Source organism: Urocampus carinirostris, chromosome 10 (assembly GCF_059441175.1).
Source record: "Urocampus carinirostris isolate Australia breed hairy pipefish chromosome 10, RoL_Ucar_1.0, whole genome shotgun sequence".
In the NCBI taxonomy this organism is placed as follows: domain Eukaryota; kingdom Metazoa; phylum Chordata; class Actinopteri; order Syngnathiformes; family Syngnathidae; genus Urocampus; species Urocampus carinirostris.
The window spans coordinates 20,691,813-20,715,005 of NC_142358.1; the positions used below are offsets into that span (position 1 = coordinate 20,691,813).

At 54.8% G+C, this 23,193-nt stretch overlaps 1 protein-coding gene and 40 non-coding genes across 41 annotated transcripts in view; all 41 read right to left on the reverse strand.

Annotated features, from left to right (window-relative positions):
* Positions 1-249: 249 nt before the first annotated feature.
* Positions 250-441, reverse strand: LOC148358296 (U2 spliceosomal RNA). Its single transcript, XR_015851880.1, has one exon. It is a non-coding gene; the product is annotated as a U2 spliceosomal RNA (small nuclear RNA).
* Positions 442-811: 370 nt separating this feature from the next.
* On the reverse strand, positions 812-925 carry LOC148358297 (U5 spliceosomal RNA). Its single transcript, XR_015851756.1, has one exon. It is a non-coding gene; the product is annotated as a U5 spliceosomal RNA (small nuclear RNA).
* A 517-nt stretch (positions 926-1,442) lies between these two features.
* LOC148358298 (U1 spliceosomal RNA) lies at positions 1,443-1,606 on the reverse strand. Its single transcript, XR_015851629.1, has one exon. It is a non-coding gene; the product is annotated as a U1 spliceosomal RNA (small nuclear RNA).
* A 318-nt stretch (positions 1,607-1,924) lies between these two features.
* Positions 1,925-2,116, reverse strand: LOC148358299 (U2 spliceosomal RNA). Its single transcript, XR_015851837.1, has one exon. It is a non-coding gene; the product is annotated as a U2 spliceosomal RNA (small nuclear RNA).
* A 370-nt stretch (positions 2,117-2,486) lies between these two features.
* LOC148358300 (U5 spliceosomal RNA) lies at positions 2,487-2,600 on the reverse strand. Its single transcript, XR_015851757.1, has one exon. It is a non-coding gene; the product is annotated as a U5 spliceosomal RNA (small nuclear RNA).
* A 517-nt stretch (positions 2,601-3,117) lies between these two features.
* LOC148358301 (U1 spliceosomal RNA) lies at positions 3,118-3,281 on the reverse strand. The gene has a single exon (XR_015851671.1). It is a non-coding gene; the product is annotated as a U1 spliceosomal RNA (small nuclear RNA).
* Positions 3,282-3,599: 318 nt separating this feature from the next.
* Positions 3,600-3,791, reverse strand: LOC148358302 (U2 spliceosomal RNA). Its single transcript, XR_015851883.1, has one exon. It is a non-coding gene; the product is annotated as a U2 spliceosomal RNA (small nuclear RNA).
* A 370-nt stretch (positions 3,792-4,161) lies between these two features.
* On the reverse strand, positions 4,162-4,275 carry LOC148358303 (U5 spliceosomal RNA). The gene has a single exon (XR_015851758.1). It is a non-coding gene; the product is annotated as a U5 spliceosomal RNA (small nuclear RNA).
* Positions 4,276-4,796: 521 nt separating this feature from the next.
* On the reverse strand, positions 4,797-4,960 carry LOC148358304 (U1 spliceosomal RNA). Its single transcript, XR_015851630.1, has one exon. It is a non-coding gene; the product is annotated as a U1 spliceosomal RNA (small nuclear RNA).
* Positions 4,961-5,278: 318 nt separating this feature from the next.
* On the reverse strand, positions 5,279-5,470 carry LOC148358305 (U2 spliceosomal RNA). The gene has a single exon (XR_015851887.1). It is a non-coding gene; the product is annotated as a U2 spliceosomal RNA (small nuclear RNA).
* Positions 5,471-5,840: 370 nt separating this feature from the next.
* On the reverse strand, positions 5,841-5,954 carry LOC148358306 (U5 spliceosomal RNA). Its single transcript, XR_015851759.1, has one exon. It is a non-coding gene; the product is annotated as a U5 spliceosomal RNA (small nuclear RNA).
* A 509-nt stretch (positions 5,955-6,463) lies between these two features.
* Positions 6,464-6,627, reverse strand: LOC148358307 (U1 spliceosomal RNA). The gene has a single exon (XR_015851631.1). It is a non-coding gene; the product is annotated as a U1 spliceosomal RNA (small nuclear RNA).
* A 318-nt stretch (positions 6,628-6,945) lies between these two features.
* On the reverse strand, positions 6,946-7,137 carry LOC148358308 (U2 spliceosomal RNA). The gene has a single exon (XR_015851826.1). It is a non-coding gene; the product is annotated as a U2 spliceosomal RNA (small nuclear RNA).
* A 370-nt stretch (positions 7,138-7,507) lies between these two features.
* LOC148358309 (U5 spliceosomal RNA) lies at positions 7,508-7,621 on the reverse strand. Its single transcript, XR_015851760.1, has one exon. It is a non-coding gene; the product is annotated as a U5 spliceosomal RNA (small nuclear RNA).
* Positions 7,622-8,122: 501 nt separating this feature from the next.
* Positions 8,123-8,286, reverse strand: LOC148358310 (U1 spliceosomal RNA). Its single transcript, XR_015851660.1, has one exon. It is a non-coding gene; the product is annotated as a U1 spliceosomal RNA (small nuclear RNA).
* A 318-nt stretch (positions 8,287-8,604) lies between these two features.
* Positions 8,605-8,796, reverse strand: LOC148358311 (U2 spliceosomal RNA). The gene has a single exon (XR_015851863.1). It is a non-coding gene; the product is annotated as a U2 spliceosomal RNA (small nuclear RNA).
* Positions 8,797-9,166: 370 nt separating this feature from the next.
* On the reverse strand, positions 9,167-9,280 carry LOC148358312 (U5 spliceosomal RNA). Its single transcript, XR_015851785.1, has one exon. It is a non-coding gene; the product is annotated as a U5 spliceosomal RNA (small nuclear RNA).
* Positions 9,281-9,797: 517 nt separating this feature from the next.
* LOC148358313 (U1 spliceosomal RNA) lies at positions 9,798-9,961 on the reverse strand. The gene has a single exon (XR_015851632.1). It is a non-coding gene; the product is annotated as a U1 spliceosomal RNA (small nuclear RNA).
* Positions 9,962-10,279: 318 nt separating this feature from the next.
* Positions 10,280-10,471, reverse strand: LOC148358314 (U2 spliceosomal RNA). Its single transcript, XR_015851881.1, has one exon. It is a non-coding gene; the product is annotated as a U2 spliceosomal RNA (small nuclear RNA).
* A 370-nt stretch (positions 10,472-10,841) lies between these two features.
* Positions 10,842-10,955, reverse strand: LOC148358315 (U5 spliceosomal RNA). Its single transcript, XR_015851681.1, has one exon. It is a non-coding gene; the product is annotated as a U5 spliceosomal RNA (small nuclear RNA).
* Positions 10,956-11,472: 517 nt separating this feature from the next.
* LOC148358316 (U1 spliceosomal RNA) lies at positions 11,473-11,636 on the reverse strand. The gene has a single exon (XR_015851644.1). It is a non-coding gene; the product is annotated as a U1 spliceosomal RNA (small nuclear RNA).
* A 318-nt stretch (positions 11,637-11,954) lies between these two features.
* Positions 11,955-12,146, reverse strand: LOC148358317 (U2 spliceosomal RNA). The gene has a single exon (XR_015851827.1). It is a non-coding gene; the product is annotated as a U2 spliceosomal RNA (small nuclear RNA).
* Positions 12,147-12,516: 370 nt separating this feature from the next.
* On the reverse strand, positions 12,517-12,630 carry LOC148358318 (U5 spliceosomal RNA). Its single transcript, XR_015851761.1, has one exon. It is a non-coding gene; the product is annotated as a U5 spliceosomal RNA (small nuclear RNA).
* A 521-nt stretch (positions 12,631-13,151) lies between these two features.
* Positions 13,152-13,315, reverse strand: LOC148358319 (U1 spliceosomal RNA). The gene has a single exon (XR_015851667.1). It is a non-coding gene; the product is annotated as a U1 spliceosomal RNA (small nuclear RNA).
* A 318-nt stretch (positions 13,316-13,633) lies between these two features.
* Positions 13,634-13,825, reverse strand: LOC148358320 (U2 spliceosomal RNA). The gene has a single exon (XR_015851835.1). It is a non-coding gene; the product is annotated as a U2 spliceosomal RNA (small nuclear RNA).
* A 370-nt stretch (positions 13,826-14,195) lies between these two features.
* LOC148358321 (U5 spliceosomal RNA) lies at positions 14,196-14,309 on the reverse strand. Its single transcript, XR_015851762.1, has one exon. It is a non-coding gene; the product is annotated as a U5 spliceosomal RNA (small nuclear RNA).
* A 517-nt stretch (positions 14,310-14,826) lies between these two features.
* Positions 14,827-14,990, reverse strand: LOC148358322 (U1 spliceosomal RNA). The gene has a single exon (XR_015851661.1). It is a non-coding gene; the product is annotated as a U1 spliceosomal RNA (small nuclear RNA).
* A 318-nt stretch (positions 14,991-15,308) lies between these two features.
* Positions 15,309-15,500, reverse strand: LOC148358323 (U2 spliceosomal RNA). Its single transcript, XR_015851896.1, has one exon. It is a non-coding gene; the product is annotated as a U2 spliceosomal RNA (small nuclear RNA).
* Positions 15,501-15,870: 370 nt separating this feature from the next.
* On the reverse strand, positions 15,871-15,984 carry LOC148358324 (U5 spliceosomal RNA). Its single transcript, XR_015851763.1, has one exon. It is a non-coding gene; the product is annotated as a U5 spliceosomal RNA (small nuclear RNA).
* A 517-nt stretch (positions 15,985-16,501) lies between these two features.
* Positions 16,502-16,665, reverse strand: LOC148358325 (U1 spliceosomal RNA). Its single transcript, XR_015851666.1, has one exon. It is a non-coding gene; the product is annotated as a U1 spliceosomal RNA (small nuclear RNA).
* Positions 16,666-16,983: 318 nt separating this feature from the next.
* On the reverse strand, positions 16,984-17,175 carry LOC148358326 (U2 spliceosomal RNA). Its single transcript, XR_015851895.1, has one exon. It is a non-coding gene; the product is annotated as a U2 spliceosomal RNA (small nuclear RNA).
* Positions 17,176-17,545: 370 nt separating this feature from the next.
* On the reverse strand, positions 17,546-17,659 carry LOC148358327 (U5 spliceosomal RNA). The gene has a single exon (XR_015851765.1). It is a non-coding gene; the product is annotated as a U5 spliceosomal RNA (small nuclear RNA).
* A 517-nt stretch (positions 17,660-18,176) lies between these two features.
* Positions 18,177-18,340, reverse strand: LOC148358328 (U1 spliceosomal RNA). Its single transcript, XR_015851662.1, has one exon. It is a non-coding gene; the product is annotated as a U1 spliceosomal RNA (small nuclear RNA).
* A 318-nt stretch (positions 18,341-18,658) lies between these two features.
* Positions 18,659-18,850, reverse strand: LOC148358329 (U2 spliceosomal RNA). Its single transcript, XR_015851892.1, has one exon. It is a non-coding gene; the product is annotated as a U2 spliceosomal RNA (small nuclear RNA).
* Positions 18,851-19,220: 370 nt separating this feature from the next.
* On the reverse strand, positions 19,221-19,334 carry LOC148358330 (U5 spliceosomal RNA). The gene has a single exon (XR_015851766.1). It is a non-coding gene; the product is annotated as a U5 spliceosomal RNA (small nuclear RNA).
* A 517-nt stretch (positions 19,335-19,851) lies between these two features.
* LOC148358331 (U1 spliceosomal RNA) lies at positions 19,852-20,015 on the reverse strand. The gene has a single exon (XR_015851663.1). It is a non-coding gene; the product is annotated as a U1 spliceosomal RNA (small nuclear RNA).
* A 318-nt stretch (positions 20,016-20,333) lies between these two features.
* Positions 20,334-20,525, reverse strand: LOC148358332 (U2 spliceosomal RNA). Its single transcript, XR_015851894.1, has one exon. It is a non-coding gene; the product is annotated as a U2 spliceosomal RNA (small nuclear RNA).
* Positions 20,526-20,895: 370 nt separating this feature from the next.
* LOC148358333 (U5 spliceosomal RNA) lies at positions 20,896-21,009 on the reverse strand. Its single transcript, XR_015851767.1, has one exon. It is a non-coding gene; the product is annotated as a U5 spliceosomal RNA (small nuclear RNA).
* A 517-nt stretch (positions 21,010-21,526) lies between these two features.
* LOC148358334 (U1 spliceosomal RNA) lies at positions 21,527-21,690 on the reverse strand. Its single transcript, XR_015851672.1, has one exon. It is a non-coding gene; the product is annotated as a U1 spliceosomal RNA (small nuclear RNA).
* Positions 21,691-22,008: 318 nt separating this feature from the next.
* Positions 22,009-22,197, reverse strand: LOC148358335 (U2 spliceosomal RNA). The gene has a single exon (XR_015851902.1). It is a non-coding gene; the product is annotated as a U2 spliceosomal RNA (small nuclear RNA).
* A 183-nt stretch (positions 22,198-22,380) lies between these two features.
* LOC148358336 (uncharacterized) overlaps positions 22,381-23,193 on the reverse strand; it is a 30,057-nt gene continuing 29,244 nt past the window's right edge. Inside the window, exon 3 of the mRNA XM_088345917.1 lies at positions 22,381-23,063. Coding sequence (XP_088202043.1) covers positions 22,485-23,063 — 579 coding nt within the window. The 3' untranslated portion in view covers positions 22,381-22,484. The remainder of the gene's footprint in view (positions 23,064-23,193) is intronic.

Below are 23,193 nucleotides of genomic sequence, written 5' to 3' on the forward strand. Positions count from 1 at the left end.
CCGAGGAAGTCTCGTGCGGCCGACGGGTGTTGGGCACGACAGGTCGGCCGCCTGCCGTTGTGCTTCACACTGTTGTAGGGAACGGGCAGTGCCTTGAAACACAACCAGGTCGATGCTGGAGAGGACGCAGCAACCTGCTTTCCCGGCTCCCGTGTCCGCGATGTGGACTCGGTACACGATCTTGAGAGTGGGGCGCTGGCTAGGGAACGGAGTCTGAGGAACAGTGGGTTTTCTCGTCAACATTTTGGTAGGGAATGCACCGTTCCCAGAGATACTGCAATACCGGGTCGATGCGTGGAGTGGACGGAGCAAGCCCCTGTTCCATCTCCCAGTTTCAAAAATCAATTTAATATATGGTCCCCCACATGGGGGACGTATCAGATATTAAACAGATAAGAACAGATACTACACTTGATCTTAGCCAAAAGGCCGAGAAGCGATAGCCCTTGAGGAAAACAGAGCACCGAGCCAATCCCGACACAGCGATGTCGTGATGACGGTGCTCCTGAGCTTTCGCACCTGGAAGGGCCTTGACCGCTACACAGCTGTCGTTGTTTCAAGCTGAACCGAGCAACTGCCGGGGCAGGCGGAGAGCCCGTCCCGGTCACGGGAAAGTCCGCTCCCATGATGCATCAAACACATCTGGTGCGGGGTTCCGCGCAACGACAGGGCACGACCCGTCCCGGGCTCTGAGCCGCCGGCGCTCCGGCACGACTCGTGCGGAGGTCTGCGGAACGACAGGGCACGACCCGCCTCGGGTTCCGACCCGGGTTCTCGCCGGAACCCTTGAAATCTTTTTCACAGGTCGGTCAGCTCTGCCTACGCAGAACCTCTAAAAATTGGAAATGACTCTTGCTGTTCCTCCCCACGGAAATCTTTAGTAAAAGGCGAAAGATTTGTACGGTCTGAAGAGAAACAAGAGTGACTGCGCGCCACAGTGCCTAACAGTCGCCCCTATCGCCCGCCGGACCCACCAAACACAGGGTTTCGTCGTTAAACGTGTCGACTTCCCGTTCCCGTGCCGATCGACAAACGTTGTCTGAACGAGGTAAAGAAGTTGAAACGTAAACGATGCTGGCTGACTGGAGGCCCCTCACTGCCTTGGCCATTCAAAGCGATTGGGCTAGAAAGTAGAATACGGTTCTTGGCGAGCATGACGCTGGATCAGCCTGTCCCCTTGAACGTTAGCTGGAAGGAAATATGGGCTTTTTTTCAGAACGTTTAAAGGTATTTCTTTGAACGAACGAACGAACAAACGAACGAACGAGCGAGCTAACAAACGAGCCAGGGAATGTACCCCAACTGAGATTCTGCTGCGATTAGGGCGCTACTCCCGAACGTCGCGCTCACGGAGCATTATCAGCATGGCGAAACACACACGGGAGTCTTTTCTCACTGGTGACGCACGTCTACAGTCCAGTCAATTGTATTTGACAGTCTAACAGGGGAAAGCGCGTACGCAGTCCCCCACTACCAGAAATTTTGCAGTCGAGATTCCCACATTTGGGGAATTCGCAGAGGTCAGCCTGATCGGAGTGCAATGACAAAGCCTCACCCTGGGAGAACTACCTTCATGATCATAGTATCTCCCCTGCCAGGTAAGTATGAGTTGGGGGCGGCACCGGGAGGACTCTCATCCACGCTCGCCCCGTTTTAAGCCAGGGTGTAGTCCTCCCCGAGGAAGTCTCGTGCGGCCGACGGGTGTTGGGCACGACAGGTCGGCCGCCTGCCGTTGTGCTTCACACTGTTGTAGGGAACGGGCAGTGCCTTGAAACACAACCAGGTCGATGCTGGAGAGGACGCAGCAACCTGCTTTCCCGGCTCCCGTGTCCGCGATGCGGACTCGGTACACGATCTTGAGAGTGGGGCGCTGGCTAGGGAACGGAGTCTGAGGAACAGTGGGTTTTCTCGTCAACATTTTGGTAGGGAATGCACCGTTCCCAGAGATACTGCAATACCGGGTCGATGCGTGGAGTGAACGGAGCAAGCCCCTGTTCCATCTCCCAGTTTCAAAAATCAATTTAATATATGGTCCCCCACATGGGGGACGTATCAGATATTAAACTGATAAGAACAGATACTACACTTGATCTTAGCCAAAAGGCCGAGAAGCGATAGCCCTTGAGGAAAACAGAGCACCGAGCCAATCCCGACACAGCGATGTCGTGATGACGGTGCTCCTGAGCTTTCGCACCTGGAAGGGCCTTGACCGCTACACAGCTGTCGTTGTTTCAAGCTGAACCGAGCAACTGCCGGGGCAGGCGGAGAGCCCGTCCCGGTCACGGGAAAGTCCGCTCCCATGATGCATCAAACACATCTGGTGCGGGGTTCCGCGCAACGACAGGGCACGACCCGTCCCGGGCTCTGAGCCGCCGGCGCTCCGGCACGACTCGTGCGGAGGTCTGCGGAACGACAGGGCACGACCCGCCTCGGGTTCCGACCCGGGTTCTCGCCGGAACCCTTGAAATCTTTTTCACAGGTCGGTCAGCTCTGCCTACGCAGAACCTCTAAAAATTGGAAATGACTCTTGCTGTTCCTCCCCACGGAAATCTTTAGTAAAAGGCGAAAGATTTGTACGGTCTGAAGAGAAACAAGAGTGACTGCGCGCCACAGTGCCTAACAGTCGCCCCTATCGCCCGCCGGACCCACCAAACACAGGGTTTCGTCGTTAAACGTGTCGACTTCCCGTTCCCGTGCCGATCGACAAACGTTGTCTGAACGAGGTAAAGAAGTTGAAACGTAAACGATGCTGGCTGACTGGAGGCCCCTCACTGCCTTGGCCATTCAAAGCGATTGGGCTAGAAAGTAGAATACGGTTCTTGGCGAGCATGACGCTGGATCAGCCTGTCCCCTTGAACGTTAGCTGGAAGGAAATATGGGCTTTTTTTCAGAACGTTTAAAGGTATTTCTTTGAACGAACGAACGAACAAACGAACGAACGAGCGAGCTAACAAACGAGCCAGGGAATGTACCCCAACTGAGATTCTGCTGCGATTAGGGCGCTACTCCCGAACGTCGCGCTCACGGAGCATTATCAGCATGGCGAAACACACACGGGAGTCTTTTCTCACTGGTGACGCACGTCTACAGTCCAGTCAATTGTATTTGACAGTCTAACAGGGGAAAGCGCGTACGCAGTCCCCCACTACCAGAAATTTTGCAGTCGAGATTCCCACATTTGGGGAATTCGCAGAGGTCAGCCTGATCGGAGTGCAATGACAAAGTCTCACCCTGGGAGAACTACCTTCATGATCATAGTATCTCCCTTGCCAGGTAAGTATGAGTTGGGGGCGGCACCGGGAGGACTCTCATCCACGCTCGCCCCGTTTTAAGCCAGGGTGTAGTCCTCCCCGAGGAAGTCTCGTGCGGCCGACGGGTGTTGGGCACGACAGGTCGGCCGCCTGCCGTTGTGCTTCACACTGTTGTAGGAAACGGGCAGTGCCTTGAAACACAACCAGGTCGATGCTGGAGAGGACGCAGCAACCTGCTTTCCCGGCTCCCGTGTCCGCGATGCGGACTCGGTACACGATCTTGAGAGTGGGGCGCTGGCTAGGGAACGGAGTCTGAGGAACAGTGGGTTTTCTCGTCAACATTTTAGTAGGGAATGCACCGTTCCCAGAGATACTGCAATACCGGGTCGATGCGTTGAGTGGACGGAGCAAGCCCCTGTTCCATCTCCCAGTTTCAAAAATCAATTTAATATATGGTCCCCCACATGGGGGACGTATCAGATATTAAACTGATAAGAACAGATACTACACTTGATCTTAGCCAAAAGGCCGAGAAGCGATAGCCCTTAAGGAAAACAGAGCACCGAGCCAATCCCGACACAGCGATGTCGTGATGACGGTGCTCCTGAGCTTTCGCACCTGGAAGGGCCTTGACCGCTACACAGCTGTCGTTGTTTCAAGCTGAACCGAGCAACTGCCGGGGCAGGCGGAGAGCCCGTCCCGGTCACGGGAAAGTCCGCTCCCATGATGCATCAAACACATCTGGTGCGGGGTTCCGCGCAACGACAGGGCACGACCCGTCCCGGGCTCTGAGCCGCCGGCGCTCCGGCACGACTCGTGCGGAGGTCTGCGGAACGACAGGGCACGACCCGCCTCGGGTTCCGACCCGGGTTCTCGCCGGAACCCTTGAAATCTTTTTCACAGGTCGGTCAGCTCTGCCTACGCAGAACCTCTAAAAATTGGAAATGACTCTTGCTGTTCCTCCCCACGGAAATCTTTAGTAAAAGGCGAAAGATTTGTACGGTCTGAAGAGAAACAAGAGTGACTGCGCGCCACAGTGCCTAACAGTCGCCCCTATCGCCCGCCGGACCCACCAAACACAGGGTTTCGTCGTTAAACGTGTCGACTTCCCGTTCCCGTGCCAATCGACAAACGTTGTCTGAACGAGGTAAAGAAGTTGAAACGTAAACGATGCTGGCTGACTGGAGGCCCCTCACTGCCTTGGCCATTCAAAGCGATTGGGCTAGAAAGTAGAATACGGTTCTTGGCGAGCATGACGCTGGATCAGCCTGTCCCCTTGAACGTTAGCTGGAAGGAAATATGGGCTTTTTTTCAGAACGTTTAAAGGTATTTCTTTGAACGAACGAACGAACAAACGAACGAACGAACGAGCGAGCTAACAAACGAGCCAGGGAATGTACCCCAACTGAGATTCTGCTGCGATTAGGGCGCTACTCCCGAACGTCGCGCTCACGGAGCATTATCAGCATGGCGAAACACACACGGGAGTCTTTTCTCACTGGTGACGCACGTCTACAGTCCAGTCAATTGTATTTGACAGTCTAACAGGGGAAAGCGCGTACGCAGTCCCCCACTACCAGAAATTTTGCAGTCGAGATTCCCACATTTGGGGAATTCGCAGAGGTCAGCCTGATCGGAGTGCAATGACAAAGCCTCACCCTGGGAGAACTACCTTCATGATCATAGTATCTCCCCTGCCAGGTAAGTATGAGTTGGGGGCGGCACCGGGAGGACTCTCATCCACGCTCGCCCCGTTTTAAGCCAGGGTGTAGTCCTCCCCGAGGAAGTCTCGTGCGGCCGACGGGTGTTGGGCACGACAGGTCGGCCGCCTGCCGTTGTGCTTCACACTGTTGTAGGGAACGGGCAGTGCCTTGAAACACAACCAGGTCGATGCTGGAGAGGACGCAGCAACCTGCTTTCCCGGCTCCCGTGTCCGCGATGCGGACTCGGTACATGATCTTGAGAGTGGGGCGCTGGCTAGGGAACGGAGTCTGAGGAACAGTGGGTTTTCTCGTCAACATTTTGGTAGGGAATGCACCGTTCCCAGAGATACTGCAATACCGGGTCGATGCGTAGAGTGAACGGAGCAAGCCCCTGTTCCATCTCCCAGTTTCAAAAATCAATTTAATATATGGTCCCCCACATGGGGGATGTATCAGATATTAAACTGATAAGAACAGATACTACACTTGATCTTAGCCAAAAGGCCGAGAAGCGATAGCCCTTGAGGAAAACAGAGCACCGAGCCAATCCCGACACAGCGATGTCGTGATGACGGTGCTCCTGAGCTTTCGCACCTGGAAGGGCCTTGACCGCTACACAGCTGTCGTTGTTTCAAGCTGAACCGAGCAACTGCCGGGGCAGGCGGAGAGCCCGTCCCGGTCACGGGAAAGTCCGCTCCCATGATGCATCAAACACATCTGGTGCGGGGTTCCGCGCAACGACAGGGCACGACCCGTCCCGGGCTCTGAGCCGCCGGCGCTCCGGCACGACTCGTGCGGAGGTCTGCGGAACGACAGGGCACGACCCGCCTCGGGTTCCGACCCGGGTTCTCGCCGGAACCCTTGAAATCTTTTTCACAGGTCGGTCAGCTCTGCCTACGCAGAACCTCTAAAAATTGGAAATGACTCTTGCTGTTCCTCCCCACGGAAATCTTTAGTAAAAGGCGAAAGATTTGTACGGTCTGAAGAGAAACAAGAGTGACTGCGCGCCACAGTGCCTAACAGTCGCCCCTATCGCCCGCCGGACCCACCAAACACAGGGTTTCGTCGTTAAACGTGTCGACTTCCCGTTCCCGTGCCGATCGACAAACGTTGTCTGAACGAGGTAAAGAAGTTGAAACGTAAACGATGCTGGCTGACTGGAGGCCCCTCACTGCCTTGGCCATTCAAAGCGATTGGGCTAGAAAGTAGAATACGGTTCTTGGCGAGCATGACGCTGGATCAGCCTGTCCCCTTGAACGTTAGCTGGAAGGAAATATGGGCTTTTTTTCAGAACGTTTAAAGGTATTTCTTTGAACGAACGAACGAACGAACGAGCGAGCTAACAAACGAGCCAGGGAATGTACCCCAACTGAGATTCTGCTGCGATTAGGGCGCTACTCCCGAACGTCGCGCTCACGGAGCATTATCAGCATGGCGAAACACACACGGGAGTCTTTTCTCACTGGTGACGCACGTCTACAGTCCAGTCAATTGTATTTGACAGTCTAACAGGGGAAAGCGCGTACGCAGTCCCCCACTACCAGAAATTTTGCAGTCGAGATTCCCACATTTGGGGAATTCGCAGAGGTCAGCCTGATCGGAGTGCAATGACAAAGCCTCACCCTGGGAGAACTACCTTCATGATCATAGTATCTCCCCTGCCAGGTAAGTATGAGTTGGGGGCGGCACCGGGAGGACTCTCATCCACGCTCGCCCCGTTTTAAGCCAGGGTGTAGTCCTCCCCGAGGAAGTCTCGTGCGGCCGACGGGTGTTGGGCACGACAGGTCGGCCGCCTGCCGTTGTGCTTCACACTGTTGTAGGGAACGGGCAGTGCCTTGAAACACAACCAGGTCGATGCTGGAGAGGACGCAGCAACCTGCTTTCCCGGCTCCCGTGTCCGCGATGCGGACTCGGTACACGATCTTGAGAGTGGGGCGCTGGCTAGGGAACGGAGTCTGAGGAACAGTGGGTTTTCTTGTCAACATTTTGGTAGGGAATGCACCGTTCCCAGAGATACTGCAATACCGGGTCGATGCGTGGAGTGGACGGAGCAAGCCCCTGTTCCATCTCCCAGTTTCAAAAATCAATTTAATATATGGTCCCCCACATGGGGGACGTATCAGATATTAAACTGATAAGAACAGATACTACACTTGATCTTAGCCAAAAGGCCGAGAAGCGATAGCCCTTGAGGAAAACAGAGCACCGAGCCAATCCCGACACAGCGATGTCGTGATGACGGTGCTCCTGAGCTTTCGCACCTGGAAGGGCCTTGACCGCTACACAGCTGTCGTTGTTTCAAGCTGAACCGAGCAACTGCCGGGGCAGGCGGAGAGCCCGTCCCGGTCACGGGAAAGTCCGCTCCCATGATGCATCAAACACATCTGGTGCGGGGTTCCGCGCAACGACAGGGCACGACCCGTCCCGGGCTCTGAGCCGCCGGCGCTCCGGCACGACTCGTGCGGAGGTCTGCGGAACGACAGGGCACAACCCGCCTCGGGTTCCGACCCGGGTTCTCGCCGGAACCCTTGAAATCTTTTTCACAGGTCGGTCAGCTCTGCCTACGCAGAACCTCTAAAAATTGGAAATGACTCTTGCTGTTCCTCCCCACGGAAATCTTTAGTAAAAGGCGAAAGATTTGTACGGTCTGAAGAGAAACAAGAGTGACTGCGCGCCACAGTGCCTAACAGTCGCCACTATCGCCCGCCGGACCCACCAAACACAGGGTTTCGTCGTTAAACGTGTCGACTTCCCGTTCCCGTGCCGATCGACAAACGTTGTCTGAACGAGGTAAAGAAGTTGAAACGTAAACGATGCTGGCTGACTGGAGGCCCCTCACTGCCTTGGCCATTCAAAGCGATTGGGCTAGAAAGTAGAATACGGTTCTTGGCGAGCATGACGCTGGATCAGCCTGTCCCCTTGAACGTTAGCTGGAAGGAAATATGGGCTTTTTTTCAGAACGTTTAAAGGTATTTCTTTGAACGAACGAACGAGCGAGCTAACAAACGAGCCAGGGAATGTACCCCAACTGAGATTCTGCTGCGATTAGGGCGCTACTCCCGAACGTCGCGCTCACGGAGCATTATCAGCATGGCGAAACACACACGGGAGTCTTTTCTCACTGGTGACGCACGTCTACAGTCCAGTCAATTGTATTTGACAGTCTAACAGGGGAAAGCGCGTACGCAGTCCCCCACTACCAGAAATTTTGCAGTCGAGATTCCCACATTTGGGGAATTCGCAGAGGTCAGCCTGATCGGAGTGCAATGACAAAGTCTCACCCTGGGAGAACTACCTTCATGATCATAGTATCTCCCCTGCCAGGTAAGTATGAGTTGGGGGCGGCACCGGGAGGACTCTCATCCACGCTCGCCCCGTTTTAAGCCAGGGTGTAGTCCTCCCCGAGGAAGTCTCGTGCGGCCGACGGGTGTTGGGCACGACAGGTCGGCCGCCTGCCGTTGTGCTTCACACTGTTGTAGGAAACGGGCAGTGCCTTGAAACACAACCAGGTCGATGCTGGAGAGGACGCAGCAACCTGCTTTCCCGGCTCCCGTGTCCGCGATGCGGACTCGGTACACGATCTTGAGAGTGGGGCGCTGGCTAGGGAACGGAGTCTGAGGAACAGTGGGTTTTCTCGTCAACATTTTAGTAGGGAATGCACCGTTCCCAGAGATACTGCAATACCGGGTGGATGCGTGGAGTGGACGGAGCAAGCCCCTGTTCCATCTCCCAGTTTCAAAAATCAATTTAATATATGGTCCCCCACATGGGGGACGTATCAGATATTAAACTGATAAGAACAGATACTACACTTGATCTTAGCCAAAAGGCCGAGAAGCGATAGCCCTTAAGGAAAACAGAGCACCGAGCCAATCCCGACACAGCGATGTCGTGATGACGGTGCTCCTGAGCTTTCGCACCTGGAAGGGCCTTGACCGCTACACAGCTGTCGTTGTTTCAAGCTGAACCGAGCAACTGCCGGGGCAGGCGGAGAGCCCGTCCCGGTCACGGGAAAGTCCGCTCCCATGATGCATCAAACACATCTGGTGCGGGGTTCCGCGCAACGACAGGGCACGACCCGTCCCGGGCTCTGAGCCGCCGGCGCTCCGGCACGACTCGTGCGGAGGTCTGCGGAACGACAGGGCACGACCCGCCTCGGGTTCCGACCCGGGTTCTCGCCGGAACCCTTGAAATCTTTTTCACAGGTCGGCCAGCTCTGCCTACGCAGAACCTCTAAAAATTGGAAATGACTCTTGCTGTTCCTCCCCACAGAAATCTTTAGTAAAAGGCGAAAGATTTGTACGGTCTGAAGAGAAACAAGAGTGACTGCGCGCCACAGTGCCTAACAGTCGCCCCTATCGCCCGCCGGACCCACCAAACACAGGGTTTCGTCGTTAAACGTGTCGACTTCCCGTTCCCGTGCCAATCGACAAACGTTGTCTGAACGAGGTAAAGAAGTTGAAACGTAAACGATGCTGGCTGACTGGAGGCCCCTCACTGCCTTGGCCATTCAAAGCGATTGGGCTAGAAAGTAGAATACGGTTCTTGGCGAGCATGACGCTGGATCAGCCTGTCCCCTTGAACGTTAGCTGGAAGGAAATATGGGCTTTTTTTCAGAACGTTTAAAGGTATTTCTTTGAACGAACGAACGAACAAACGAACGAACGAGCGAGCTAACAAACGAGCCAGGGAATGTACCCCAACTGAGATTCTGCTGCGATTAGGGCGCTACTCCCGAACGTCGCGCTCACGGAGCATTATCAGCATGGCGAAACACACACGGGAGTCTTTTCTCACTGGTGACGCACGTCTACAGTCCAGTCAATTGTATTTGACAGTCTAACAGGGGAAAGCGCGTACGCAGTCCCCCACTACCAGAAATTTTGCAGTCGAGATTCCCACATTTGGGGAATTCGCAGAGGTCAGCCTGATCGGAGTGCAATGACAAAGCCTCACCCTGGGAGAACTACCTTCATGATCATAGTATCTCCCCTGCCAGGTAAGTATGAGTTGGGGGCGGCACCGGGAGGACTCTCATCCACGCTCGCCCCGTTTTAAGCCAGGGTGTAGTCCTCCCCGAGGAAGTCTCGTGCGGCCGACGGGTGTTGGGCACGACAGGTCGGCCGCCTGCCGTTGTGCTTCACACTGTTGTAGGGAACGGGCAGTGCCTTGAAACACAACCAGGTCGATGCTGGAGAGGACGCAGCAACCTGCTTTCCCGGCTCCCGTGTCCGCGATGCGGACTCGGTACACGATCTTGAGAGTGGGGCGCTGGCTAGGGAACGGAGTCTGAGGAACAGTGGGTTTTCTCGTCAACATTTTGGTAGGGAATGCACCGTTCCCAGAGATACTGCAATACCGGGTCGATGCGTGGAGTGGACGGAGCAAGCCCCTGTTCCATCTCCCAGTTTCAAAAATCAATTTAATATATGGTCCCCCACATGGGGGACGTATCAGATATTAAACAGATAAGAACAGATACTACACTTGATCTTAGCCAAAAGGCCGAGAAGCGATAGCCCTTAAGGAAAACAGAGCACCGAGCCAATCCCGACACAGCGATGTCGTGATGACGGTGCTCCTGAGCTTTCGCACCTGGAAGGGCCTTGACCGCTACACAGCTGTCGTTGTTTCAAGCTGAACCGAGCAACTGCCGGGGCAGGCGGAGAGCCCGTCCCGGTCACGGGAAAGTCCGCTTCCATGATGCATCAAACACATCTGGTGCGGGGTTCCGCGCAACGACAGGGCACGACCCGTCCCGGGCTCTGAGCCGCCGGCGCTCCGGCACGACTCGTGCGGAGGTCTGCGGAACGACAGGGCACGACCCGCCTCGGGTTCCGACCCGGGTTCTCGCCGGAACCCTTGAAATCTTTTTCACAGGTCGGTCAGCTCTGCCTACGCAGAACCTCTAAAAATTGGAAATGACTCTTGCTGTTCCTCCCCACGGAAATCTTTAGTAAAAGGCGAAAGATTTGTACGGTCTGAAGAGAAACAAGAGTCACTGCGCGCCACAGTGCCTAACAGTCGCCCCTATCGCCCGCCGGACCCACCAAACACAGGGTTTCGTCGTTAAACGTGTCGACTTCCCGTTCCCGTGCCGATCGACAAACGTTGTCTGAACGAGGTAAAGAAGTTGAAACGTAAACGATGCTGGCTGACTGGAGGCCCCTCACTGCCTTGGCCATTCAAAGCGATTGGGCTAGAAAGTAGAATACGGTTCTTGGCGAGCATGACGCTGGATCAGCCTGTCCCCTTGAACGTTAGCTGGAAGGAAATATGGGCTTTTTTTCAGAACGTTTAAAGGTATTTCTTTGAACGAACGAACCAACAAACGAACGAACGAGCGAGCTAACAAACGAGCCAGGGAATGTACCCCAACTGAGATTCTGCTGCGATTAGGGCGCTACTCCCGAACGTCGCGCTCACGGAGCATTATCAGCATGGCGAAAAACACACGGGAGTCTTTTCTCACTGGTGACGCACGTCTACAGTCCAGTCAATTGTATTTGACAGTCTAACAGGGGAAAGCGCGTACGCAGTCCCCCACTACCAGAAATTTTGCAGTCGAGATTCCCACATTTGGGGAGTTCGCAGAGGTCAGCCTGATCGGAGTGCAATGACAAAGCCTCACCCTGGGAGAACTACCTTCATGATCATAGTATCTCCCCTGCCAGGTAAGTATGAGTTGGGGGCGGCACCGGGAGGACTCTCATCCACGCTCGCCCCGTTTTAAGCCAGGGTGTAGTCCTCCCCGAGGAAGTCTCGTGCGGCCGACGGGTGTTGGGCACGACAGGTCGGCCGCCTGCCGTTGTGCTTCACACTGTTGTAGGGAACGGGCAGTGCCTTGAAACACAACCAGGTCGATGCTGGAGAGGACGCAGCAACCTGCTTTCCCGGCTCCCGTGTCCGCGATGCGGACTCGGTACACGATCTTGAGAGTGGGGCGCTGGCTAGGGAACGGAGTCTGAGGAACAGTGGGTTTTCTCGTCAACATTTTGGTAGGGAATGCACCGTTCCCAGAGATACTGCAATACCGGGTCGATGCGTGGAGTGGACGGAGCAAGCCCCTGTTCCATCTCCCAGTTTCAAAAATCAATTTAATATATGGTCCCCCACATGGGGGACGTATCAGATATTAAACTGATAAGAACAGATACTACACTTGATCTTAGCCAAAAGGCCGAGAAGCGATAGCCCTTAAGGAAAACAGAGCACCGAGCCAATCCCGACACAGCGATGTCGTGATGACGGTGCTCCTGAGCTTTCGCACCTGGAAGGGCCTTGACCGCTACACAGCTGTCGTTGTTTCAAGCTGAACCGAGCAACTGCCGGGGCAGGCGGAGAGCCCGTCCCGGTCACGGGAAAGTCCGCTCCCATGATGCATCAAACACATCTGCTGCGGGGTTCCGCGCAACGACAGGGCACGACCCGTCCCGGGCTCTGAGCCGCCGGCGCTCCGGCACGACTCGTGCGGAGGTCTGCGGAACGACAGGGCACAACCCGCCTCGGGTTCCGACCCGGGTTCTCGCCGGAACCCTTGAAATCTTTTTCACAGGTCGGTCAGCTCTGCCTACGCAGAACCTCTAAAAATTGGAAATGACTCTTGCTGTTCCTCCCCACGGAAATCTTTAGTAAAAGGCGAAAGATTTGTACGGTCTGAAGAGAAACAAGAGTGACTGCGCGCCACAGTGCCTAACAGTCGCCCCTATCGCCCGCCGGACCCACCAAACACAGGGTTTCGTCGTTAAACGTGTCGACTTCCCGTTCCCGTGCCGATCGACAAACGTTGTCTGAACGAGGTAAAGAAGTTGAAACGTAAACGATGCTGGCTGACTGGAGGCCCCTCACTGCCTTGGCCATTCAAAGCGATTGGGCTAGAAAGTAGAATACGGTTCTTGGCGAGCATGACGCTGGATCAGCCTGTCCCCTTGAACGTTAGCTGGAAGGAAATATGGGCTTTTTTTCAGAACGTTTAAAGGTATTTCTTTGAACGAACGAACGAACGAACAAACGAACGAACGAGCGAGCTAACAAACGAGCCAGGGAATGTACCCCAACTGAGATTCTGCTGCGATTAGGGCGCTACTCCCGAACGTCGCGCTCACGGAGCATTATCAGCATGGCGAAACACACACGGGAGTCTTTTCTCACTGGTGACGCACGTCTACAGTCCAGTCAATTGTATTTGACAGTCTAACAGGGGAAAGCGCGTACGCAGTCACCCACTACCAGAAATTTTGCAGTCGAGATTCCCACATTTGGGGAATTCGCAGAGGTCAGCCTGATCGGAGTGCAATGACAAAGCCTCACCCTGGGAGAACTACCTTCATGATCATAGTATCTCCCCTGCCAGGTAAGTATGAGTTGGGGGCGGCACCGGGAGGACTCTCATCCACGCTCGCCCCGTTTTAAGCCAGGGTGTAGTCCTCCCCGAGGAAGTCTCGTGCGGCCGACGGGTGTTGGGCACGACAGGTCGGCCGCCTGCCGTTGTGCTTCACACTGTTGTAGGGAACGGGCAGTGCCTTGAAACACAACCAGGTCGATGCTGGAGAGGACGCAGCAACCTGCTTTCCCGGCTCCCGTGTCCGCGATGCGGACTCGGTACACGATCTTGAGAGTGGGGCGCTGGCTAGGAAACGGAGTCTGAGGAACAGTGGGTTTTCTCGTCAACATTTTGGTAGGGAATGCACCGTTCCCAGAGATACTGCAATACCGGGTCGATGCGTGGAGTGAACGGGGCAAGCCCCTGTTCCATCTCCCAGTTTCAAAAATCAATTTAATATATGGTCCCCCACATGGGGGACGTATCAGATATTAAACTGATAAGAACAGATACTACACTTGATCTTAGCCAAAAGGCCGAGAAGCGATAGCCCTTGAGGAAAACAGAGCACCGAGCCAATCCCGACACAGCGATGTCGTGATGACGGTGCTCCTGAGCTTTCGCACCTGGAAGGGCCTTGACCGCTACACAGCTGTCGTTGTTTCAAGCTGAACCGAGCAACTGCCGGGGCAGGCGGAGAGCCCGTCCCGGTCACGGGAAAGTCCGCTCCCATGATGCATCAAACACATCTGGTGCGGGGTTCCGCGCAACGACAGGGCACGACCCGTCCCGGGCTCTGAGCCGCCGGCGCTCCGGCACGACTCGTGCGGAGGTCTGCGGAACGACAGGGCACGACCCGCCTCGGGTTCCGACCCGGGTTCTCGCCGGAACCCTTGAAATCTTTTTCACAGGTCGGTCAGCTCTGCCTACGCAGAACCTCTAAAAATTGGAAATGACTCTTGCTGTTCCTCCCCACGGAAATCTTTAGTAAAAGGCGAAAGATTTGTACGGTCTGAAGAGAAACAAGAGTGACTGCGCGCCACAGTGCCTAACAGTCGCCCCTATCGCCCGCCGGACCCACCAAACACAGGGTTTCGTCGTTAAACGTGTCGACTTCCCGTTCCCGTGCCGATCGACAAACGTTGTCTGAACGAGGTAAAGAAGTTGAAACGTAAACGATGCTGGCTGACTGGAGGCCCCTCACTGCCTTGGCCATTCAAAGCGATTGGGCTAGAAAGTAGAATACGGTTCTTGGCGAGCATGACGCTGGATCAGCCTGTCCCCTTGAACGTTAGCTGGAAGGAAATATGGGCTTTTTTTCAGAACGTTTAAAGGTATTTCTTTGAACGAACGAACGAACAAACGAACGAACGAGCGAGCTAACAAACGAGCCAGGGAATGTACCCCAACTGAGATTCTGCTGCGATTAGGGCGCTACTCCCGAACGTCGCGCTCACGGAGCATTATCAGCATGGCGAAACACACACGGGAGTCTTTTCTCACTGGTGACGCACGTCTACAGTCCAGTCAATTGTATTTGACAGTCTAACAGGGGAAAGCGCGTACGCAGTCCCCCACTACCAGAAATTTTGCAGTCGAGATTCCCACATTTGGGGAATTCGCAGAGGTCAGCCTGATCGGAGTGCAATGACAAAGTCTCACCCTGGGAGAACTACCTTCATGATCATAGTATCTCCCCTGCCAGGTAAGTATGAGTTGGGGGCGGCACCGGGAGGACTCTCATCCACGCTCGCCCCGTTTTAAGCCAGGGTGTAGTCCTCCCCGAGGAAGTCTCGTGCGGCCGACGGGTGTTGGGCACGACAGGTCGGCCGCCTGCCGTTGTGCTTCACACTGTTGTAGGAAACGGGCAGTGCCTTGAAACACAACCAGGTCGATGCTGGAGAGGACGCAGCAACCTGCTTTCCCGGCTCCCGTGTCCGCGATGCGGACTCGGTACACGATCTTGAGAGTGGGGCGCTGGCTAGGGAACGGAGTCTGAGGAACAGTGGGTTTTCTTGTCAACATTTTAGTAGGGAATGCACCGTTCCCAGAGATACTGTAATACCGGGTGGATGCGTGGAGTGGACGGAGCAAGCCCCTGCTCCATCTCCCAGTTTCAAAAATCAATTTAATATATGGTCCCCCACATGGGGGACGTATTAGATATTAAACTGATAAGAACAGATACTACACTTGATCTTAGCCAAAAGGCCGAGAAGCGATAGCCCTTAAGGAAAACAGAGCACCGAGCCAATCCCGACACAGCGATGTCGTGATGACGGTGCTCCTGAGCTTTCGCACCTGGAAGGGCCTTGACCGCTACACAGCTGTCGTTGTTTCAAGCTGAACCGAGCAACTGCCGGGGCAGGCGGAGAGCCCGTCCCGGTCACGGGAAAGTCCGCTCCCATGATGCATCAAACACATCTGGTGCGGGGTTCCGCGCAACGACAGGGCACGACCCGTCCCGGGCTCTGAGCCGCCGGCGCTCCGGCACGACTCGTGCGGAGGTCTGCGGAACGACAGGGCACGACCCGCCTCGGGTTCCGACCCGGGTTCTCGCCGGAACCCTTGAAATCTTTTTCACAGGTCGGTCAGCTCTGCCTACGCAGAACCTCTAAAAATTGGAAATGACTCTTGCTGTTCCTCCCCACGGAAATCTTTAGTAAAAGGCGAAAGATTTGTACGGTCTGAAGAGAAACAAGAGTGACTGCGCGCCACAGTGCCTAACAGTCGCCCCTATCGCCCGCCGGACCCACCAAACACAGGGTTTCGTCGTTAAACGTGTCGACTTCCCGTTCCCGTGCCGATCGACAAACGTTGTCTGAACGAGGTAAAGAAGTTGAAACGTAAACGATGCTGGCTGACTGGAGGCCCCTCACTGCCTTGGCCATTCAAAGCGATTGGGCTAGAAAGTAGAATACGGTTCTTGGCGAGCATGACGCTGGATCAGCCTGTCCCCTTGAACGTTAGCTGGAAGGAAATATGGGCTTTTTTTCAGAACGTTTAAAGGTATTTCTTTGAACGAACGAACGAACAAACGAACGAACGAGCGAGCTAACAAACGAGCCAGGGAATGTACCCCAACTGAGATTCTGCTGCGATTAGGGCGCTACTCCCGAACGTCGCGCTCACGGAGCATTATCAGCATGGCGAAACACACACGGGAGTCTTTTCTCACTGGTGACGCACGTCTACAGTCCAGTCAATTGTATTTGACAGTCTAACAGGGGAAAGCGCGTACGCAGTCCCCCACTACCAGAAATTTTGCAGTCGAGATTCCCACATTTGGGGAATTCGCAGAGGTCAGCCTGGTCGGAGTGCAATGACAAAGTCTCACCCTGGGAGAACTACCTTCATGATCATAGTATCTCCCCTGCCAGGTAAGTATGAGTTGGGGGCGGCACCGGGAGGACTCTCATCCACGCTCGCCCCGTTTTAAGCCAGGGTGTAGTCCTCCCCGAGGAAGTCTCGTGCGGCCGACGGGTGTTGGGCACGACAGGTCGGCCGCCTGCCGTTGTGCTTCACACTGTTGTAGGAAACGGGCAGTGCCTTGAAACACAACCAGGTCGATGCTGGAGAGGACGCAGCAACCTGCTTTCCCGGCTCCCGTGTCCGCGATGCGGACTCGGTACACGATCTTGAGAGTGGGGCGCTGGCTAGGGAACGGAGTCTGAGGAACAGTGGGTTTTCTCGTCAACATTTTAGTAGGGAATGCACCGTTCCCAGAGATACTGCAATACCGGGTGGATGCGTGGAGTGGACGGAGCAAGCCCCTGCTCCATCTCCCAGTTTCAAAAATCAATTTAATATATGGTCCCCCACATGGGGGACGTATTAGATATTAAACTGATAAGAACAGATACTACACTTGATCTTAGCCAAAAGGCCGAGAAGCGATAGCCCTTAAGGAAAACAGAGCACCGAGCCAATCCCGACACAGCGATGTCGTGATGACGGTGCTCCTGAGCTTTCGCACCTGGAAGGGCCTTGACCGCTACACAGCTGTCGTTGTTTCAAGCTGAACCGAGCAACTGCCGGGGCAGGCGGAGAGCCCGTCCCGGTCACGGGAAAGTCCGCTCCCATGATGCATCAAACACATCTGGTGCGGGGTTCCGCGCAACGACAGGGCACGACCCGTCCCGGGCTCTGAGCCGCCGGCGCTCCGGCACGACTCGTGCGGAGGTCTGCGGAACGACAGGGCACGACCCGCCTCGGGTTCCGACCCGGGTTCTCGCCGGAACCCTTGAAATCTTTTTCACAGGTCGGTCAGCTCTGCCTACGCAGAACCTCTAAAAATTGGAAATGACTCTTGCTGTTCCTCCCCACGGAAATCTTTAGTAAAAGGCGAAAGATTTGTACGGTCTGAAGAGAAACAAGAGTGACTGCGCGCCACAGTGCCTAACAGTCGCCCCTATCGCCCGCCGGACCCACCAAACACAGGGTTTCGTCGTTAAACGTGTCGACTTCCCGTTCCCGTGCCGATCGACAAACGTTGTCTGAACGAGGTAAAGAAGTTGAAACGTAAACGATGCTGGCTGACTGGAGGCCCCTCACTGCCTTGGCCATTCAAAGCGATTGGGCTAGAAAGTAGAATACGGTTCTTGGCGAGCATGACGCTGGATCAGCCTGTCCCCTTGAACGTTAGCTGGAAGGAAATATGGGCTTTTTTTCAGAACGTTTAAAGGTATTTCTTTGAACGAACGAACGAACAAACGAACGAACGAGCGAGCTAACAAACGAGCCAGGGAATGTACCCCAACTGAGATTCTGCTGCGATTAGGGCGCTACTCCCGAACGTCGCGCTCACGGAGCATTATCAGCATGGCGAAACACACACGGGAGTCTTTTCTCACTGGTGACGCACGTCTACAGTCCAGTCAATTGTATTTGACAGTCTAACAGGGGAAAGCGCGTACGCAGTCCCCCACTACCAGAAATTTTGCAGTCGAGATTCCCACATTTGGGGAATTCGCAGAGGTCAGCCTGATCGGAGTGCAATGACAAAGTCTCACCCTGGGAGAACTACCTTCATGATCATAGTATCTCCCCTGCCAGGTAAGTATGAGTTGGGGGCGGCACCGGGAGGACTCTCATCCACGCTCGCCCCGTTTTAAGCCAGGGTGTAGTCCTCCCCGAGGAAGTCTCGTGCGGCCGACGGGTGTTGGGCACGACAGGTCGGCCGCCTGCCGTTGTGCTTCACACTGTTGTAGGAAACGGGCAGTGCCTTGAAACACAACCAGGTCGATGCTGGAGAGGACGCAGCAACCTGCTTTCCCGGCTCCCGTGTCCGCGATGCGGACTCGGTACACGATCTTGAGAGTGGGGCGCTGGCTAGGGAACGGAGTCTGAGGAACAGTGGGTTTTCTTGTCAACATTTTAGTAGGGAATGCACCGTTCCCAGAGATACTGCAATACCGGGTGGATGCGTGGAGTGGACGGAGCAAGCCCCTGTTCCATCTCCCAGTTTCAAAAATCAATTTAATATATGGTCCCCCACATGGGGGACGTATTAGATATTAAACTGATAAGAACAGATACTACACTTGATCTTAGCCAAAAGGCCGAGAAGCGATAGCCCTTAAGGAAAACAGAGCACCGAGCCAATCCCGACACAGCGATGTCGTGATGACGGTGCTCCTGAGCTTTCGCACCTGGAAGGGCCTTGACCGCTACACAGCTGTCGTTGTTTCAAGCTGAACCGAGCAACTGCCGGGGCAGGCGGAGAGCCCGTCCCGGTCACGGGAAAGTCCGTTCCCATGATGCATCAAACACATCTGGTGCGGGGTTCCGCGCAACGACAGGGCACGACCCGTCCCGGGCTCTGAGCCGCCGGCGCTCCGGCACGACTCGTGCGGAGGTCTGCGGAACGACAGGGCACGACCCGCCTCGGGTTCCGACCCGGGTTCTCGCCGGAACCCTTGAAATCTTTTTCACAGGTCGGTCAGCTCTGCCTACGCAGAACCTCTAAAAATTGGAAATGACTCTTGCTGTTCCTCCCCACGGAAATCTTTAGTAAAAGGCGAAAGATTTGTACGGTCTGAAGAGAAACAAGAGTGACTGCGCGCCACAGTGCCTAACAGTCGCCCCTATCGCCCGCCGGACCCACCAAACACAGGGTTTCGTCGTTAAACGTGTCGACTTCCCGTTCCCGTGCCGATCGACAAACGTTGTCTGAACGAGGTAAAGAAGTTGAAACGTAAACGATGCTGGCTGACTGGAGGCCCCTCACTGCCTTGGCCATTCAAAGCGATTGGGCTAGAAAGTAGAATACGGTTCTTGGCGAGCATGACGCTGGATCAGCCTGTCCCCTTGAACGTTAGCTGGAAGGAAATATGGGCTTTTTTTCAGAACGTTTAAAGGTATTTCTTTGAACGAACGAACGAACAAACGAACGAACGAGCGAGCTAACAAACGAGCCAGGGAATGTACCCCAACTGAGATTCTGCTGCGATTAGGGCGCTACTCCCGAACGTCGCGCTCACGGAGCATTATCAGCATGGCGAAACACACACGGGAGTCTTTTCTCACTGGTGACGCACGTCTACAGTCCAGTCAATTGTATTTGACAGTCTAACAGGGGAAAGCGCGTACGCAGTCCCCCACTACCAGAAATTTTGCAGTCGAGATTCCCACATTTGGGGAATTCGCAGAGGTCAGCCTGATCGGAGTGCAATGACAAAGTCTCACCCTGGGAGAACTACCTTCATGATCATAGTATCTCCCCTGCCAGGTAAGTATGAGTTGGGGGCGGCACCGGGAGGACTCTCATCCACGCTCGCCCCGTTTTAAGCCAGGGTGTAGTCCTCCCCGAGGAAGTCTCGTGCGGCCGACGGGTGTTGGGCACGACAGGTCGGCCGCCTGCCGTTGTGCTTCACACTGTTGTAGGAAACGGGCAGTGCCTTGAAACACAACCAGGTCGATGCTGGAGAGGACGCAGCAACCTGCTTTCCCGGCTCCCGTGTCCGCGATGCGGACTCGGTACACGATCTTGAGAGTGGGGCGCTGGCTAGGGAACGGAGTCTGAGGAACAGTGGGTTTTCTCGTCAACATTTTAGTAGGGAATGCACCGTTCCCAGAGATACTGCAATACCGGGTGGATGCGTGGAGTGGACGGAGCAAGCCCCTGTTCCATCTCCCAGGTTCAAAAATCAATTTAATATATGGTCCCCCACATGGGGGACGTATTAGATATTAAACTGATAAGAACAGATACTACACTTGATCTTAGCCAAAAGGCCGAGAAGCGATAGCCCTTAAGGAAAACAGAGCACCGAGCCAATCCCGACACAGCGATGTCGTGATGACGGTGCTCCTGAGCTTTCGCACCTGGAAGGGCCTTGACCGCTACACAGCTGTCGTTGTTTCAAGCTGAACCGAGCAACTGCCGGGGCAGGCGGAGAGCCCGTCCCGGTCACGGGAAAGTCCGCTCCCATGATGCATCAAACACATCTGGTGCGGGGTTCCGCGCAACGACAGGGCACGACCCGTCCCGGGCTCTGAGCCGCCGGCGCTCCGGCACGACTCGTGCGGAGGTCTGCGGAACGACAGGGCACGACCCGCCTCGGGTTCCGACCCGGGTTCTCGCCGGAACCCTTGAAATCTTTTTCACAGGTCGGTCAGCTCTGCCTACGCAGAACCTCTAAAAATTGGAAATGACTCTTGCTGTTCCTCCCCACGGAAATCTTTAGTAAAAGGCGAAAGATTTGTACGGTCTGAAGAGAAACAAGAGTGACTGCGCGCCACAGTGCCTAACAGTCGCCCCTATCGCCCGCCGGACCCACCAAACACAGGGTTTCGTCGTTAAACGTGTCGACTTCCCGTTCCCGTGCCAATCGACAAACGTTGTCTGAACGAGGTAAAGAAGTTGAAACGTAAACGATGCTGGCTGACTGGAGGCCCCTCACTGCCTTGGCCATTCAAAGCGATTGGGCTAGAAAGTAGAATACGGTTCTTGGCGAGCATGACGCTGGATCAGCCTGTCCCCTTGAACGTTAGCTGGAAGGAAATATGGGCTTTTTTTCAGAACGTTTAAAGGTATTTCTTTGAACGAACGAACGAACAAACGAACGAACGAGCGAGCTAACAAACGAGCCAGGGAATGTACCCCAACTGAGATTCTGCTGCGATTAGGGCGCTACTCCCGAACGTCGCGCTCACGGAGCATTATCAGCATGGCGAAACACACACGGGAGTCTTTTCTCACTGGTGACGCACGTCTACAGTCCAGTCAATTGTATTTGACAGTCTAACAGGGGAAAGCGCGTACGTAGTCCCCCACTACCAGAAATTTTGCAGTCGAGATTCCCACATTTGGGGAATTCGCAGAGGTCAGCCTGATCGGAGTGCAATGACAAAGTCTCACCCTGGGAGAACTACCTTCATGATCATAGTATCTCCCCTGCCAGGTAAGTATGAGTTGGGGGCGGCACCGGGAGGACTCTCATCCACGCTCGCCCCGTTTTAAGCCAGGGTGTAGTCCTCCCCGACGAAGTCTCGTGCGGCCGACGGGTGTTGGGCACGACAGGTCGGCCGCCTGCCGTTGTGCTTCACACTGTTGTAGGAAACGGGCAGTGCCTTGAAACACAACCAGGTCGATGCTGGAGAGGACGCAGCAACCTGCTTTCCCGGCTCCCGTGTCCGCGATGCGGACTCGGTACACGATCTTGAGAGTGGGGCGCTGGCTAGGGAACGGAGTCTGAGGAACAGTGGGTTTTCTCGTCAACATTTTAGTAGGGAATGCACCGTTCCCAGAGATACTGCAATACCGGGTCGATGCGTGGAGTGGACGGAGCAAGCCCCTGTTCCATCTCCCAGTTTCAAAAATCAATTTAATATATGGTCCCCCACATGGGGGACGTATCAGATATTAAACTGATAAGAACAGATTTTTTTTTTTTTTTTTTTTTTGAACAAAATTTATTGTCACTTAAAACAGCACATTCACAGTACTCCAATATGGAGCATAATTGAATTTAGATCTTTAAGAAAAGAAAAAACACATTTACAGTACAGTTAAAAACACTTTCATTTGTTTTGTTGTTTCTATAGTGCAGGAGCACAGTTCTGTCTTCTCAAGTGGGACTTCATCCCACCCTCCCAAACAGCATCTTCCAGTACACTGCCCGGGGCGCTCAGAGGAGGTCCTCTCCCTTCTTGCTCCTGCCCTCCTCAACCACCCGGAGAGCCAGGCCGTTGCTACCGGGACCTTCACAGTGAAGCTCCGGTTCCCTCCTCCGGGCGGGCGCAGACGACGCTTCTTTGTGGCTGCGTCCTTGGCTTGCCGCCCGCAGCTCGGATGGTGTCTGCAGCCATTTGGAGCACAGCCACGGGGGGGATCTGCCTGCGCCTCCCTACCAGCAGGTTTCTGGAGGTCCAGATGGCGTCTTTGATGGCGGCGAGGGTGAGCCAGTCTTTGGCAAAGTCTTCCTGCGACTTTTTCGACCGGCTCACCCCATATAGCACATACTGTGCGTCAAGGACCTCCCCTGCTGGCAGGTCCGGGAATTTTCTTAGGTGGCCGGCTGTTGCCCACAGGTCCTCGGCAGCGCTGCACTCCCAAAGGAGGTGCCTCACCGACTCCTGGGCGCCACAGCCAGGTCGGGGGCAGGTTGAGATCGCTGACATTCCTCGGGAGTGCATGACGGACCTGACTGGGAGGACCTCGTGAGCCACCATCCATGACAGGTCCCGCAGTCTGTTTGGGAGGGCAGGATGGTTCATGTTGCGCCAAACCGTTGTGGGCTCGCCGAAACCGAGCCCCCGCACAGGACTCACTGTTGCTCGCTCCTGCACAATAGAAACAAGAGCTCTGTGATTTTGTAAAATTTGACCATCTTGTGTTTCCAAATCAATTTTTTTTAAAAATTTCTGAATAAAAGAATGTGCTTGTGACAAGTTAAAAGACACTGGTGTTGCG